Source organism: Salmo salar, chromosome 25, assembly GCF_965601325.2.
Source record: "Salmo salar chromosome 25, fSalSal1, whole genome shotgun sequence".
Classification (NCBI taxonomy): domain Eukaryota; kingdom Metazoa; phylum Chordata; class Actinopteri; order Salmoniformes; family Salmonidae; genus Salmo; species Salmo salar.
The window spans coordinates 10,516,647-10,534,747 of NC_138315.1; the positions used below are offsets into that span (position 1 = coordinate 10,516,647).

At 45.1% G+C, this 18,101-nt stretch overlaps 1 protein-coding gene across 7 annotated transcripts in view; it reads right to left on the reverse strand.

Moving 5' to 3' along the window:
• Nucleotides 1-18,101, reverse strand: part of LOC106586125 (double-stranded RNA-specific editase 1) — a 202,036-nt gene that overhangs the window by 40,679 nt on the left and 143,256 nt on the right. For 5 of the 7 annotated variants that reach the window (XM_045707803.2, XM_082968871.1, XM_082968872.1 and 2 more), the window contains 3 exons: nt 6,031-6,305; nt 4,950-5,024; nt 950-1,875 (listed from right to left, as the gene is read on the reverse strand). In XM_045707803.2, coding sequence (XP_045563759.2) covers nt 950-1,875; nt 4,950-5,024; nt 6,031-6,136 — 1,107 coding nt within the window. In that variant the 5' untranslated portion in view covers nt 6,137-6,305. The remainder of the gene's footprint in view (nt 1-949; nt 1,876-4,949; nt 5,025-6,030; nt 6,306-18,101) is intronic. The other 2 variants (XM_014173015.3, XM_014173013.3) reach the window with 1 other exon arrangement.

Sequence of the window (18,101 nt, forward strand, 5' to 3'; positions counted from 1 at the left end):
TCCTAGGAGTGTCATCTGATGGAGATTGACAAAAGTTAGTGCATAATTCTAGCTGGTTTCTGCTTTTGGTGACGCCTGACCTTGAATTGAAAATGGATGTTTGTACTTTTGTGGCTATGTACTGTCCTAACATAATCTAACTTTATGCTTTTGCCGTAAAGCCTCTTTGAAAATCGAACAATGTGGTTAGATTAAGGAGATGTTTATCATTTAAATTGTGTAAAATAGTTGATTGTTTGAGAAATTGAAATTATTCAATTTTTGATGTTTTGAATTTCCAGCCTTGTTAGCAATCCCGGCTCGGGGTTCATTGCTAACCTGTAGCCCCAACAGGTTAAAATATGAGGTAGTAGAGGCATGTGACAGACACTGACGTTCTTTAGATAAGCTCAAAGATATTATAATTAAGAGAGAGGAGATATTGCTAATTCCAGTTGTGAAAATACCTTTGTGTCCTCAGTTTTAAAACCACATAAGCCAATAGAAAGTTTCCCCAGTTTACAATATAACAAAGACCTATTCTCAAACTCTCATTCTCAGCAGATGGGTTTCTTTGACCAAAACATCCGGATATTTATAAATATTTAATGCACTCCCATATTAATAATAAAAAATCACAACATTTTAAGAAAGCCTTGCATAAGTGTTTTGGCTATCCATAATATATTAGAGAGAAGGCATACTTTCTGGGGAAGCTCTGTTTTGGACTCTAGGGTGTTAGACCTTTGTGCTTGAGGGCATAAGTGCCGTGATTCCTTTGTTCAGCGCCTGAAAACATTACATGTAGAGTATAAACCGTGTCACTCATCCCCATTAAAAACGTTACACCCTGGGGTTTTTTCACAGTCAGTGAGTGCAGATACAATTTTGGTGCTATGACCTGTTCTAAAAGGGTCTTGACTGGGGGCAGAGAGGGCTACTTCAGAGAGACCTAGGTTTGGGCTCTTACCTGGGGTAGGTGGAGCTGCAGTCCCTCTCTGGGGATGGGCTGTCGGGAGGGCGTCTGGTCCAGCTGCATGTTGAAGAGGGCTGAGAGGGCTGCCTGGGCGGCCCGGGCCTTGGCCAGCTTCTTGTTTCGTCCAGAGCCCTCGAACTGCTGTGAGTCCACCGACACCTGCATGACAAAGTTCTTTGCATGGCTCTCGCCGCTCTCGGACAAAAAGTCATACTTGAGACCCGGCCTCAGCTCATTGAGGATCATGACAGGGTTCTTGCCGCTCGAGGGCGAGGTGAAGGATGAGGGAGGGGGCAACAGGGCCTGGGCTAAGTTAGCACCAGGAGTAGAAGGCATGGAGTACTCTCCCAGCGAGTTTAAGCAGCCGCTGCCATTGGAGCCCAGGTAAAAGGAGTCCTCGGGCGGTGCGGGCGTCTCAAACCCGTTGAAGAGCATGTCTGGGAAGTCGGCCTGGTCGGATGTGAAGTCTGTGTTGACTGTCAGTGTCCGGCCCATAGCCAGGTGCGCTTCGGAGGCATTGGGGAACTGGACAAAGGAGCGCAGTGCCTTCTCTGCCGCATTCAGCTTGGCCTTCTTCTTGGTGGGACCTGAGCCCTCGAACAGCTGCCCATTGACCTCGACGGTCATGACAAACACGGGAGCGTGGACTGGACCCGTTTGAGATAGCAGCTTATACAGCAGCCCCGGCTTAATTTCATTCAGCTGCATAAGGGCATTCTTGGGTAGAACCGGGCCTGGCGTTTTCTTACGCTTCTTGGCCCGGAACTTGGAGTGCGTGTGGCCATTGTTTCCCTCCTCTAAGGGGCGCTTCCTGCTGCCCCCGCCACTGCCGTTGGGGAGCTGCTCAGCCACAGCCTCCCCCTCTTTGGAGGAGACGTTGTCCAGGTTACGGTTTTCCTTTACATCGGTGCTGCTCGAACCTGCGGTGCCCAGAAAGAGTAACTTACAACGCCTTCGTTGCAGGATCTTGTAAATGTAAAATTTATAGATTCCTATATCACTCTTTGGAACTGAACTGGTGATGTGTGCTATGTTTATTTGTTAGAGAGGCTTAAACTGATATTACATTGACCCCAAAGTATCAAACATACATCTCATGAGGAAAATCCATTTAGCAATTAAGTTTCGCCAAAATAGCCAATAATTGTCATAATGATAGGACTGTACTTTCTTGGATACTCAAGGGAAGTTGGATTCTATAGCATTGCAAGAAGGATTTAATCTATACAATAACTATGTAAATGGGGAAATAAGTGATGGGAAATATTGTAAAAATTAGGCCAGCACAACAAAATAAATATTGAGTTCCTCCCTCTACATAAGGGAGAACTATTTGCATTTGCTAGCCTTGGTCAGGCAGGTTTCTGTTGATATGTCAGTTTAGGGAGGGGTCAGGGGGAAAATATGTGGAAGAGTTGGGGTACGCACACGCACGCATACGAACACACTGATCTTCACTTTACAGGCAGATTTGATTACCTGTTCTTCACCCCACAAGTATCGTTACTCTTATCTGCTGGCTTTTAAATGATAGGTTGGCGTTAGAGTGCTGCGCTAGCTCTCATCATAGTGGAATTGCAGCTCTAGAATATTCTAAGGAACACACATCACCTGGTCCTGTTGACAAAGCGGATGGAATGTTGGCAAAATTTTCATTTATAACATCCTCCAGCAAAGGCTTGATAGGTTACTCCTTTCGGTACTCAGGGGAGAGAGAACCGGCAGTGCAAATTACAGGGTTTATTGGGAAGATGGAGGGTGCAGGGAAGAGTGCGAGGAAGAGCAAGGAAAGAGGACACATTCCGCAAGACCAACAAAGTCTGACAAGGATGAAAGGGTCCAACCTGAGATTACAAACCTCCGTGACGTTTTTAGATCTTTAGACAACCTAATTGATCTGATAACCATTACTTTCTGGTAACGCAGAGCTCTACTTTTCAAAAACATATCAAACTATGCATTTTCAAACTAGATGAGATCAGAGCTCTTCAGAGGCTCTGTTGGGGTTTCCATTGACTTCTGAACACAGAATCCGTAGCTTCAGACAGGCGCTGATGTTCGTCAAGTTTCTGCACACTAAAATAGAGGGCACATCCCACAAGCAAGACAAAAAAATCCTGCTCTCACGCGTTTCCAAATTCTAGTCTCTTATATACCCAGACTAATATGGAGCCCTACCCCCTCCTTATAATGTGCCCATGCCTTTTTTCTTTATTTTTTATTTAACTAGGCAAGTCAGTTAAGAACAAATTCTTATTTACAATGACGGCCCAGGAACAGTGGGTTAACTGCCTTGTTCAAGGATGTTCTTTAATAGCCGTAAAGGATGTTCCACTCAAACGAAAATGTACATTATTTCATTTACTTTGGATGTAGTTGATTCCAAGACAGTTTTCAGATATGTATTTGCCTCGTGTGATTTAAGGTACAGTATGTATACATTACGCAACATGGAAGTGTGTGAGTGCTTTTTGGAGGAGGTCTTGAAGTGGGGAGTAATACTGACACATTGAGAATAGGCTGGTGGACTCTGGGGTAGCCATGCACAAGCCAGGCAAGAAAGAGTCTTAACAAGGGGATGTATGGGTAATAACTACAAAGGAGAAAAACCATAGGCATGAATACTGTAACATTAAGAAGTGGCTTTTGCCATTATAGACAGTGTACAAAACATTAAGAACACCTGCTCTTTCCGTGATAGACTAACCAGGTGAATCCAGGTGAAAGCTATGATCCCTTATTGATGTTACTTGTTAAATCCACTTCAAATCAGTGTAGATGAAGGGGAGGAGACAGGTTAAAGAAGGATTCTTAAGCCTTGAGACATGGATTGTGTATGTGTGCCATTCAGATGGTGAATGGTCAAGATAAAAGATATAAGCGCCTTTGAACGGGGTATGGTAGTAGGTGCCAGGTGCACCGGTTTGTGTCAAGAACTGAAATGCTGCTGGGTTTTTCCACGCTCAACAGTTTCCCGTGTGTATCAAGAATGGTCCACCACCCAAAGGACATCCAGCCAACTTGAACATTTTAGGAAGCATTGGAGTCAACATGGGCCAGCATCCCTGGGGAACGCTTTCGACACCCTGTAGAGTCCATGCCGCGACGAATTGAGGCTGTTTTGAGGACAAAAGTGAAAGTTGACTTTGATGAGTCAATTAATACTCGGGCCTAATTACTTTCATTTCAGTACAGCTACAGAAAATGTAAATGTCTCGTCGATTTCAGTCGAGTACCTTAATATCATTTCGACGCTTTTGCGTATTTTGAATATCAGTGAGCATATCAGTGGGTATGTTCCGAACACTGTTATTCAAACTGGAATCCAGCCGGTATGAATGTGAGCATACTTGAGGAACAAACAAATATGATAAACTCCTCCTGGTGTTCAAGTAAATTACACATTTCCATTGCTCAAAGTAATATGTTTTGTAGCCATCTTTACAGTGGCTAACTAAACCTGGAGATAAATGATAACAATAGTCCCGGTATCAAAACTCCATAAAATGTCCCACTCTGCTTTGAGCCAGTTGCTGGCGTTTTGGAAAAAATTTACAGAAATCGGCCAATTGTAATGAAGGTGACATTGTCAGCAGGCCCTCAGTGTGAAACCGGTACGTGAAATGGCAACCATCCATTTCATCCTGGGATAGACCAGGCAGCCATTTCTTCGGTCTGTTCAGAGAGGTGGGGATCTAGGGCAGAGACTCATTCATACGCACGGCTGCTGGAGCTCAGGGCTCAGATTCCTCCCAAAATGTCCAATTAAATTTGAATGTGTGAGTGAGGATGACTTTTTTTTTTAAAGGGTGTGCATAGAGCAATATAAGTTGAATCCAAGGAATTTATGGAGTTCTGCAGTGAGGTTTCCTTATGTGCGGTGCTTGTAGTTTGTGTATGTCCTTTGTGTGTGTCTAAGCAGGGGATCCGGTAAGTGAACAAATGGACACAGGCACAGACAGACAATTGGACAAAGAGAGACGGACACACTCACTCATGTTCTCCTCTTCATCCACGTCCATGATGAAGAGCTTCTGCTGGGGCCGGGGCTGCCGAGCTCCGGCTCCACCTGAGAGCAACACGAGAGGAAGGGACGGTCAGTCAAACTCAACCTAGATGTCTCTACCACAAATAACACACGTGCCCACGTGAAGACACAAACACGTACAACTATAATAGAGGGGACCGAGTGTGGGGGGGGGATGTCTGGGTTCCTTCCCTAACGGGCAGGGGCTGCTGAAAGTGCATTTAAAAAAAAATCAAAATATTCATAGGTACACACACCCATACCCACAACCAGTGCAGTGAGAGGAAAACGCCACAGCCAGGTTAAGCCTACGGTGAGTGTATAAATATTCAGAGGTGAATACTAATCTGGGCGAGAGAGGAAAGGGGGCCCGGTGGTGACAGGCCGTAATAGTCGGAAGCAGTGTATTGTGACTTTAATATCCGTCCAATTAGACCTCATTTCCAGCTGCCTGCCGGGAGATATACAGCCATTGACATGGTCATGCCTTTTAGCCGGGCCTGACACAGACTGCCATTTATCCGGCAGTAGAAAATGCACTACAGTACACGAACAGTTGTACCGTACATCAAAGCCGATGGATTTCTAGGTGAGCAGAATTGGGTTCATGCACTTGGTATCTGTGCGAGATGGTTCTCTGCAGGTGAATGCAGTGTCTGGCCATCAGTCACCAAGGAAAGACCTGGAAGATTTCTACGGAGATTTCTACTGCAATCATACTTGAAATCTTTAAGTCATACATCAAGAACACACAGTTGTACTAGAGGATTGCCTGTGAGCCCTAACTATCTCAAGAGGAAAATTATCTACTGTTAAAGCACTAAATATGTATTACTCTGGGGTCATTGAAGAAATATATTTACAGTACCAGTCAAAAGTTTGCACATACCTAAGCATTCAAGGGTTTTTATTTATTTGTTTTACTATTTTATGCATTGTAGAATAATAGTTTAGACATCAACTATGAAATAACACCTATGGAATCATGCAGTAACCAAAAAAGTGTTAAACAAATTTAAATATATTTTAGATTCTTCACAGTAGTCACCCTTTGCCTTGATGACAGCTTTCCACACTCTTGGCATTCTCTCAAACAGCTTTATGAGGAATGCTTTTCCAACAGTCTTGAAGGAGTTTCCACATATGCTGACCATTTGTTGGCTGCTTTTCCTTCACTCTGTGGTCCAACTCATGCCAAACCATCTCAATTGGGTTGAGGTTGGGTGATTGTGGAGGCCAGGTCATCTGATGCAGCACTCAATCACTCTCCTTCTTGGTCAAATAGCCCTTACACCGCCTGGGGATGTGTTTTGAGTCATTGCCCTGTTGAAAAACAAATGACAGTCCAATTAAACAGATGGGATGGCGTATAACTGTAGAATTCTGTGGTAGCCATGCTGGTTAAGTGTGCCTTAAATTCTAAATAAATCACAGACAGTGTCACCAGCAAAGCACTCCTACACCATCACATCTCCTCCTTCATGCTTCACGGTGGGAACCACACATGCGGAGATCATCCGTTCACCTTCTCTGCGTCTCACAAAGACACGGCAGTTGATACCAAAAATCTCTAATTGGGACTCATCAGACCAAAGGACAGATTTCCACCGGTCTAATGTCCATTGCTCGTGTTTCTTGGCCCAAGCAAGTGTCTTCTTATTGGTGTCCTTTAGTAGTGGTTTCTTTGCATGAATCATGGTCGAATTGCTGCAGTCTCCTCTGAACAGTTGATATTGAGATGTGTCTGTTACTTGAACTCTGCAAAGCATTTATTCGGGATGCAATATGAGGTGCAATTAACTCTAATGAACTTATCCTCTGCAGCAGAGGTAACTCTGGGTTTCCTTTCCTGTGGCGGTCCTCATGAGAGCCAGTTTCATAATAGTGCTAGGTTTTTGCGACTGCACTTGAAGAAACCTTCAAAGTTCTTGAAATTTTCCGGATTGACTGACCTTCATGTCTTAAAGTAATGATGGACTGTCGTTTCTCTTTTCTTATTTGAGATGTTCTTGCCATATTATGGACTTGGTCTTTTACCAAATAGGGCTAGCTTCTTTATAACACACCTACCTTGTCACAACACAACTGATTGGCTCAAATGCATTAAGGAAATAAATTCCCCAACTTTTAACAAGGCACACCTGTTAATTGAAATGCATTCCAGGTGACTACCTCATGAAGCTGGTTGAGAGAATGCCAAGAGTGTGCAAAGCTGTCATCAAGGCAAAGGGTGGCTACTTTGAAGAATCTAAAATCTAAAATATATTTTCATTTGTTTAACACTTTTTTGGTTGTTACATAATTCCATGTATGTTATTTCATAGTTTTGACATCTTCACTACTATTTTGCAATGTAGAAAATAGTAAAAAAAAGAAGAAAGAAACCCTTGAATGAGTAGGTGTCCAAACTTTTGACTGGTACTGTGTGTTTTCAGAACCTGTTAAATTTATGTCGAATTTTATATAAGGCTGTTCCCAAATGTGATGAATTATTTGAATCTTCTACCAAGAAGTAACAAATAATTCTACTACATATATCAACTTTCCAATTCCAGTCTTAAATAGCAGTGTTGATCATGTTCGTACTGAACATAGCTCAGATCCAGGCCCAGACATGAACACCCAAGGGAGTGCGTTGTTTGTTTCTGGCCTAGAAAGAAATGCTCTTCGCTAATAATCACATTCTCTTATGGGAATACATTTTCTGTTTTCCCCAGTCCAATGTACTGGTCTTCATCCTTGAGCAGCTATAGTATGTAACATATGTAGAAATTATGATGGCCATGTGTACAACAGTCGTCCTTCCATGGAACCACTTAGACTAGAACTTCAACAACTAGAAAAAATCATTGCATAGAATATTTCACATCAGCCCTTTAGTGAAGTAAGTCGATGAGAATTTCTTTTTTATAATAACATCCTAGTAGTCAAGAGGTGAATGCAACTGGAGACACACGCAATACACACACACGTGCCGGTCTAACAGCTTGGTCCCCCTAAAACTACAGCAGAAGTAAAGCAGGAGTGCTGAAATCATGATGAACCCAATGAGAGAGAGCGAGTGATGATGATGGGGAGCAGATTGTGCTGATTCCAGCTCTCTGCCTTGTTCCCATGCACCATTCCTCATGACCGACACTTTAAGCTAAATTAAATGGCCTAATTAATCTTGGCTAATGGTGGGTGACAGCAAATATGCTAGCACAATTATGACGCTATTAAAGACTAATACTCAGTCCTATGATTGAAAATGAAAAGGGGCGGTTGTGAGGGGGTTAGTTGGGTGGGGGTAGGAGGGATTATATGTTTTAGGTAGCCAAGTCAAACTCCAGCCAGGTGTCCTTCCTTCGTCCAATGATTCCCCATCCTCCCCCCCCCCACCCCGCACCTCCCCACCTTGTACCCTATTTCACCCGAAGGCTTGAACGCTAAATGCCTCTTTGGCGATTAGAGGTTTCGAGATTCGCCCATTTAGGCTGGCTCGTGCGCCCGTCGCTTTTTATTATGAGGTCTCAGAGCCGTTTCACCGCTTCGGGTCAGCCGCTCATGAATCAGTAAGCAGCCATGAGATCTGTTCCAATCTAAGGCCAGCGCATCTACAGCATTCATAAAAACTAAGCTGTAAGGACAAATAAAATCCAGTGGTGAGTTAGGGCCAAGGACACAACAAAGGCAGAACCAGAGACCTGTCTGGTCATTCAGCCCAACTAACTAATAAGTTGTCTGTCGATGATCTGAGGGAAAAGTCTTGTTAGGGTTTTAGTGGCATCACTTTATGCCTCAGTAGCCAGATGAAGGGTGCCAGGCCGGGGTACCAGAGTGCTGGATGGCCAGCTCAGCCCTGCTTAGACCCAGTGTTAGCACAGCTGCATCTGTTTGGCCTCAGTGTTTGCCCACAGTCAATCCACAGAGGCCGCATTTAACCAGCTGCTTTTTTGCTCCACATGGGTCAGTGGCTGTAAAAAGTAATCGATGTAGAGAGGAGCATCCTGACCAGTGGTGTAAACTACTGAAGTAAAAATACTTTAAAGTACTACAAGTATAGATACCCAAAAAAACAACTTGACTTTTTATATTTTTGACAACTTTTACTCCACTACATTCCTGAAGATAATATGTTCCTTTTACTCCATACATTTTTCACTGGCACCCAAAAGTAGTTGTTACATTTTTGAATGCTCAGGCAGGACAGCAAAATATGGTCCAATTCACGTACCTATTCATATAAAGTGTTGCCATACCTAGTGCCTCTGATCTGGAAGACTCACTAAACACAAATACTGCATTTGTAAATAATGTCTGACTGTGTCCCTGGCTGTCCGTACATTTTAAAAACAAGAACATCAAGGGGCCTCCCGAGTGGCGCAGCGGTCTAAGGCACTGCATTGCAGTGCTAGCTGCGTTACTACAGATCCTGGTTCGATACAGCCGGCCGCAACCGGGAGGCCCCTTGATGTTCTTGTTTTTAAAATATACGGACAGCCAGGGACACATTCAGACACGATGCTAAGCACAATTGGCCCAGCGTCGTCCAGGTTAGGGGAGGGTTTGGCCGGCCGGGATGTCCTTGCCACATCGCGCTCTAGCGACTCCTGTGGCGGGCCGGGCGCATGCACGCTGACACGGTCGTCTGGTGTACGGCGTTTCCTCCAACACATTGGTGCGGCTGGCTTCCGGGTTAAGTGTGCAGTGTGTCAAGAAGAAGTGCGGCTTGGCAGGGTTGTGTTTTGGAGGACACACGGCTCTCAACCCTCACCTCTCCCGAGTCCGTACGGGAGTTGCAGCGATGGGACAAGACTAACAACCAATTGGATATGATGAAAATTGGGTTACATTTTACATTACATTTAAGTCATTTAGCAGACGCTCTTATCCAGAGCGACTTACAAATTGGTGCATTCACCTTATGATATCCAGTGGAACAACCACTTTACAATAGTGCATCTAAATCTTTTAAGGGGGGGGGGGGGGGGGTTAGAAGGATTACTTTATCCTATCCTAGGTATTCCTTAAAGAGGTTGGGTTTCAGGTGTCTCCGGAAGGTGGTGATTGACTCCGCTGTCCTGGCGTCGTGAGGGAGCTTGTTCCACCATTGGGGTGCCAGAGCAGCGCGTTTGACTGGGCTGAGCGGGAACTGTGCTTCCTCAGAGGTAGGGGGGCCAGCAGTCCAGAGGTGGATGAACGCAGTGCCCTTGTTTGGGTGTAGGGCCTGATCAGAGCCTGAAGGTATGGAGGTGCCGTTCCCTTCACAGCTCTGTAGGCAATCACCATGGTCTTGTAGCGGATGCGAGCTTCAACTGGAAGCCAGTGGAGAGAGCGGAGGAGCGGGGTGACGTGAGAGAATTTGGGAAGGTTGAACACCAGACGGGCTGCGGCGATCTGGATGAGTTGTAGGGGTTTAATGGCACAGGCAGGGAGCCCAGCCAACAGCGAGTTGCAGTAATCCAGACGGGAGATGACAAGTGCCTGGATTAGGACCTGCGCCGCTTCCTGTGTGAGGCAGGGTCGTACTCTGCGAATGTTGTAGAGCATGAACCTACAGGATCGGGTCACCGCCTTGATGTTAGTGGAGAACGACAGGGTGTTGTCCAGGATCACGCCAAGGTTCTTAGCACTCTGGGAGGAGGACACAAGGGAGTTGTCAACCGTGATGGCGAGATCATGGAACGGGCAGTCCTTCCCCGGGAGGAAGAGCAGCTCCGTCTTGCCGAGGTTCAGCTTGAGGTGGTGATCCGTCATCCACACTGATATGTCTGACAGACATGCAGAGATGCGATTCGCCGCCTGGTTATCAGAAGGGGGAAAGGAGAAGATTAATTGTTACAATATTTGGTGGGGAATAAATAAAAAACTAAGAACATTATACCATCTGGTTTGCTTAATATAAGAAATTTTACCCAAGTATGACAATTGAGTACTTTTTCCACCACTGGTCCTGCCCAGTTCTCAACTTTCATACCAGATTTAAGAGAGAGATTCCTTCCAAATTCCTATGATTCAATAGGGTGTTCTGTAGCATTAAAATTGTTGGGCGCAAATTGGTGTCAACGATCAGCGTGTCATATCAGTGTTCCACTCTGGCTATGGAAAGTAAGAAAGGCGAGTCATTGACACGATGGCAACACAACTACAACGATTGCCAAAATATTTAAACTAAAAGAACAACGTTGACTTCGGTGGCATAACGTTCAGTCTCAAAGCTAAAGATGTGTGGCTTAACCAGTAGATTATGCTTATGATTATTAGATACTTATTATCGGGTTAGATGTCTTGCACTGGTAGATGTGTGCTCCTCTTCTTTATTCCTTACGCCAAACAATACCATATCCCACCAGTTGTGAAAGGAGCTGGTTTCAGAAGTATTTCAATGGAAGGTTGGGGCGAGGGAGGGGGAGAGAAAAGATGAGAAAGAAGATGAGAAAACTCAAATTCAATCACGACGGCGTGAGGGCCTGAGGGAAATAAGGTGTTTTGATTTGTCTTTCATCCCTCGCTTTCGCTGCGGTGGAGCGAAAGCACGCCGCTTCCGTGGAGGGAGCTGCAGCCGCCGGAACAGGGAAAGGGTGAATGGAGAGAGAGGGAGAGGAGAGAAACAGAAAATGCAATCCTATTCTAGGTACAAGAGAATCATTGTCTCCTAAAACAGAGAAATAAGGATAGGCCTGCCCTTGAAAGGCAGTGGGAGGTGAACAGTCAAGCCAAACGCTGGTAGAGGTTGAGTGATGGGGGGGGGGGAAGAGAGGAGGAGTAAAGACAACATGAAGGCAGAGGTGCATGAAAATAAGTTCATTTCTGTCCAGTGCAACAAAGTATTCTGTTAAGTCCAACAAGTCTGCAATTTACACTTACTATCCACAAAGGAAAAAAAAGGTCAATGTATACATTTCTATGGTCAGGAGCAAAAAAGGTCTGCAACCTGTAACCACAATACAGAAAATGATTAACAGCCTTATGGGAGCATTGGCAGTGCCATGGGTGTAATTGGTCAAATGAAAGGGTGTTGTCTGACAGGGCTTGTGGCTTGTGATTGGTCAATTAACAGGGTGATTGCTTGTAATTGGTCTACTGACAATTTGATTGTTTTTTTTATTTGTACATTGACATGAGAGCTCAGGTCAGGGGCTCTCCCTCAGTGAAGCACCACTTAGTAATTCACCCTAAATGGCCTGCTCTTTATTTTGATTGAGCTACGCGGCACACTTTTACACTCATCATTTGCTGCTGCTACTCTGTTCTTTATTTTACTTTTATCATTATCTATCCTGATGCCTAGTCACTTTACCCTGTCTTCATGTACATATCTACCTCTTTCTGCACATTGATCTGGTACTGGTACTCCCTGTATATAGCACCATTCTTGTGTATTTTATTATATTATATCCTCGTGTTACTATTATTTTTAAACTCTGCATCGTTGGGAAGGGCTCTCAAGCGAGCATTTCACGGTAAGTCTACACCAGTTATATTCGGCGCATGTGACAAATGCAATTTGATTTGACATAGAACTTAGCTAATGCCACTTTTTAAATGGGAATCCATAACCTCTCCCTCCAACTAATTTCCCCCACCGTAAATCAAAACAACCCAGCCTTTCAGACGAAAAAAAGCCACTGAAGATGTGCCTCTCAGCCACTGCTTGTTGTTGGAGGAGCTTTCTCTTTAGTGTTCCTTTCATGCTGCCTTTAAAAGCTTGACAACACTGACTTAAGCCCGAGCACTGAAGAAATCCTCACCGACACAAACTGCATTAAGAGCACATTTAATACAGAAAGCCCCTTCTCTGCCATCGATTTTCGAATCCCCAATGGTCAGACATGTTGGTGTGACCGCCCACAGCATGTATGAGACACGAGACGAGCAAGGAATTAGGCCTGCTTGGCAGCTCTGCGTCTGTTGTAAACACTCAGACACAGAAACGAAAGCGCAAAAAAAACATGCTGCACACTAGTGAAACTGAAAATATCTACTGCACACCCGGACAGGCTAACAAAACTGACTATTTCAGGACCATAGACAGAGAAACACCAATACAGACTGCTGCATACAAATATACCACGACCACATGAGCAAACCAGTAGAAGACACTGTTCAATCCAAATCTCTATGCAGAAGTTTCCGGAATAAGGGAAAACAACTTTCTTCCCCCAAGAAATACATCCACATGTGTATTCTAACAGCAAAATAGGGGTCATCTTACACCAAAAACTGAGAGTCAGAGAGAAAAGAGTATCAATATGATTTTTTTATTTGATGGTTTTATGTGAGATTGCCTTTCACAGGTCCCATGGAGCGGCTGGTCAGGAGAGAGAGCAGGTTATAATGGGAGAAAGTCAAGGTAGAATACATGTTGCAGGTACACACACACACACGAACGCAGACATGCAAACCTCTCAAAACACTAGGGGTTTGTCTTATTAACACCACACACACTCTCCCTCTAAGTTTTACAAAACTGCGTCCTCACTACAGCACATGGAGCAGATTAGCTCTGGAGTGAAGACTGGAGTCTGGGTCAAAAGCAAATACTTGAAATCATTTCTAAAACCTCAGAGACGCACAGACAGAATGAATTTCTTAAAATGAACCAACAGTTCAAATAAATGAATGACACTGTTCTAAAACACATCCTTCCTTCAGGTCTGGCACTAAGACCGCTCTCAACCAACTCTATAAGGCCATAAGCAAAGAAGAAAATGCTCACCCAGAAGCCCGCTCCTAGTAGCCGGGGACTTTGATGCAGGCAAATTTAAATCAGTTTTACCATATTTTTACCAGCATTTCACAAGTGCAACCAGGGGGGGAAAAAAATCCTGGACCACCTTTACTCCACTCACAGAGATGCATACAAAGCTCTCCCCCGCCCTCCATTTGGCAAATCTGACCATAATTCTATCCTCCTGATTCCTGCTTACAAGCAAATACTAAAGCAGGCAGTACCACTGACTCGCTCAATACGGAAGTGGTCAGATGACGTGGATGCTACACTACAGGACTGTTTTGCTAGCACAGACTGGAATATGTTCCGGTATTCATCCAATGGCATTGAGGAGTACACCACCTCAGTCATCAGCTTCATCAATAAGTGCATCGATGATGTTGTCCCCACAGTGGCTGTACGTACATATCCCAACCAGAAGCCATGGATTACAGGCAACATCCGCATCGAGCTAAAGGCTAGAGCTGCCGCTGTCAAGGAGCGGGAGACTAATCCGGACGCTTATAAGAAATCCCGCTATGTCCGCAGATGAACCATCAAACAAGCAAAGGGTCAATACAGGATTAAGATTGAATCCTACTACACCTGCTCTGATGCACTTCGGATGTGGCAGGGCTTGAAAACTATTACGGACTACAAAGGGAAGCTCAGACGCGAGCCTACCAGACGAGCTAAATGCCTTTTATGCTCGCTTTGAGGCAAGCAATACTGAAGCATGCACGAGAGCACCAGCTGTTCTGGATGACTGTGTGATAACGCTCTCGGTAGCTGATGTGAACAAAACCTTTTAAACAGGTTAACATTCACAAAGCCGCTGGGCCAGACGGATTACCAGGTCGGGTACTCAAAGCATGGGTGGACAAACTGGCAAGTGTCTTCACTGACATTTTCAACCTCTCCCTGACCGAGTCTGTAATACCTACACGTTTCAAGCAGACCACCATAGTCCCTGTGCCCAAGGAAGCGAATGTAAACTGCCTAAATGATTACCGCCCCTTCACTCAAATCAGTACCCATGAAGTGCTTTAAAAGGCTGGTCATGGCTCACATCAACAGCAACCTCCTGGACATCCTAGATCCACAGATGATGCAATGTCAATCGCACTCCACTCCACACCGCCCTTTCTCACCTGGACCAAAGGAACACCTATGTGATAATGCTGTTCATTGACTACAGCTCAGCGTTCAACACCATAGTGCCCACGAAGATCATCACTAAGCTAAGGACTCTGGGACTAAACACCTCCCTCTGCAACTGGATCCTGGACTTCCTGACGGGCCCCCCAGGTGGTAAGAGTAGGCAACACATGTCTGCAAAGCTGATCCTTAACACTGGGGCCCCTCAGGTGTGTGTACTTAGTCCCCTCCTGTATTTCCTGTTCACCCACAACTGCATGGCCAAACAACTCCAACACCATCATTAAGTTTGCTGACGACACAACAGTGGTATGTCTGATCACCGACAACGATGAGACGGCCTATAGGGAGGAGGTCAGAGAACTGGCAGTGTGGTGCCAGGATAACAACCTCTCCCTCAATGTGAGCAAGACAAAGGAGATGATCGTGGACTACAGGAAAAAGGCGGGCCGAACAGGTCCCCCATTAACATCGACGGGGCTGTAGTGGAGCGGGTCGAGTGTTTCAAGTTCCTTGGTGTCCACATCACCAACGAACTATCACTATCATGGACAAAACCTTTTCCCCCTCAGGAGACTGAAAAGGTTTGGCATGGGTCCCCAGATCCTCAAAAGGTTCTACAGCTGCACCACCGAGAGCATCCTGACCGGTTGCATCACCGCCTGGTATGGCAACTGCGTGGCATCTGACCGTAATGCGGTACAGAGGGTAGTGCAAATGACCCAGTACATCACTGGGGCCAGGCTTCCTGCCATCCAGGATCTATATAATAGGCGGTGTCAGCCCATAGAATTGTCAGAGACTCCAGTCACCCAAGTTATAGACTGTTATCTCTGCTACTGCACGGCAAACGGACCCGGAGCGCCAAGTCTTGGACCAAAAGGCTCCTCAACAGCTTCTACCCCCAAGCCATTAGACTGCTGAACAATTCATAAAAATCGGCACCGGAAAATTAACATTGACCCCCTCCCTTTTGTACGCTGCTGCTACTCGCTGTTTGTTTGTTACCTATGCATAGTCACTTCACCCCCACCTACATGTACAGATTACCTCAACTAGCCTGTACCCCCGCACACTGACTCAGTACCGGTGCCCCCTGTATATAGCCTCGTTATTGTTATTCTTATCGTCTTACTTTTTATTATAGTCTACTTGGTAAAACATTTCTTCTTCTTGAACTGCACTGTTGGTTAAGGGCTTGTAAGTATGCATTTCACGGTAAAGTCTAAACTTGTTGTATTCGGCGCATGTGGCAAATAAAGTTTGATTTGATTTGATCACGGACTTGTGCTATTTGATAGGCAACGGCAATTTTTCTAGATTCTATCCAATATCTTTTTGTCAACCAAACCATGGCAGATCAGTGATTTACTTTGAGAATGGAGGGAATTGTAAAATAATTCGAAAGTGAACCAGTCAGGGATTTTGAAATGTTCAAGCCCATCGCTCTTCCTCGCTGTCCAGTTTCTATCTCGGTCCAGTTGCCCAGGGCGGTGACCAGCTAATGCACCATAATGGGGTACACGTGTGGGGCCACCGGGGGCCTAATGAACTGGGGTTCTCATGGAGAGGGGGGGCCTGTTGTTTTGTCGGGTTGAAACTGATGGGCCGGGGTATGGGGGAGAGGAGCGTGGCCGCCTAACATCGCCGCTGTCGTGCCCCCCTCACGCGCACAGCTCAACCGTATCCCCCATGCAAACCTCCATCTCGGACTCCATTATTCAATTTGGTTTCACTAATGACCAATAACCTGTTTGAATTAGCCTGCCAACACCAATTTGACTTCAATAAGAGCAGATCTCCCAATGCGTTTAGGAGGCCCTGCTACAAGCTGCAGGTGCCAGCTGGACATTCGGACCTGACCTAGGTGTCCCATAGAGCAGGAAGGGATTGTTCTCATCCTTCTCAGTTATGTAAAGCTTTAAAAGAGGGTGAAAATTCAACACTAACCCTGCATTTTAATTTTGCAAAACAAGACAATAAGAGATGAAAAGAACACTTGATGCATGGGATAGAAGTAATAGTTGACGGTACAAAAACAACAGTACTGCATGACACCCCCATAGGATGGTTAGTAATCTGGCAAAACCAACATGGTTGAAATGTTGTCAGGTACCTTGCTCAAAAGGGGAGTAATGTAGTATCCATCATTTCACCATATTAGTCGACTGTGTATCTCTTCAAGACCACACACCTGCGCTCCTGCCGATTCAATAAAAATCTAAAAAATATCTTTCTCCCTCTCTCTCATTCTCCCTCTCTCTTCAAGGGTGCTGGGTGGCTGCCACCATCATCCATTTCCCTTTTTCAGAGGGAGCTGTAAAACCTGTGACAGCTATGATTTATGATATACGCACTGTGCCTGCCTGTGGGGCAGATGTGTGTGTATGTGTGGCTAAGGTGAGGAGTTGTGAGTTCTTCTGAGCTCTCCACGGGCTATCGCTAGATGTATCGGTGTTCACTGTTCAGTCACAAAAGTCACACAGGAGAGAGCGTACGCGTGTGTGTTTGTCTGTCTGTCTGTCTAGGAGTGCAAATTGGGCTGTATGACCTAAAGCAAGAATAAAAACACCAGAAATTGTTAAAAAAAAGTTTAGAAAGATGAAATAAGGCATGCACTGACAGCTATTTAGAGGTAACGAGCCAGCTGCTGTGTGTGCATATGACAAGAGTGTGTATGAATGTGTGCACGAGTGTGTGTATGGCCTCATTCTCTCAAATCGTATTTTGAAGTGCTGCAGGCTGACCAGACAAAAACTGCTGGTATCAGCATAGTCTCTGCCCCCCCCCCCCCCCCCCCCCCCCAACTATCTATTACCATTGCTCTCTAACTATCTATTTCTCCCTCCCTCTTCCCATTTTCCTCACCTCAATGCCCCTGCTGTGCACTGTATTTCATATTCAAGGCCAGGTCAGGTGATCCAGTATCCTCACGTGCATGCCAATGCGTATATCTACACTGAACAAAAGTATAAACGCAACATGCAACAATTTCAAAGTTACAGTTTATACAAGGAAATCAGTCAATTGAAATAAATTCATTAGGCCCTAATCTATGGATTTCACATGACTGGGAATACAATACAGATATGCATCAGTAGGTCACAGATACCTTAAAAAAGGTAGGGGCGTGGCTCAGAAAACCAGTCAGTATCTGGTGTGACCACCATTTGCCTCATGCAGCAATCTCCTTTGTATAGAGTTGATCAGGCTGTTGATTGTAGGCTGTGGAATGTTGTCCCACTCCTCTTCAATGGCTGTGCAAA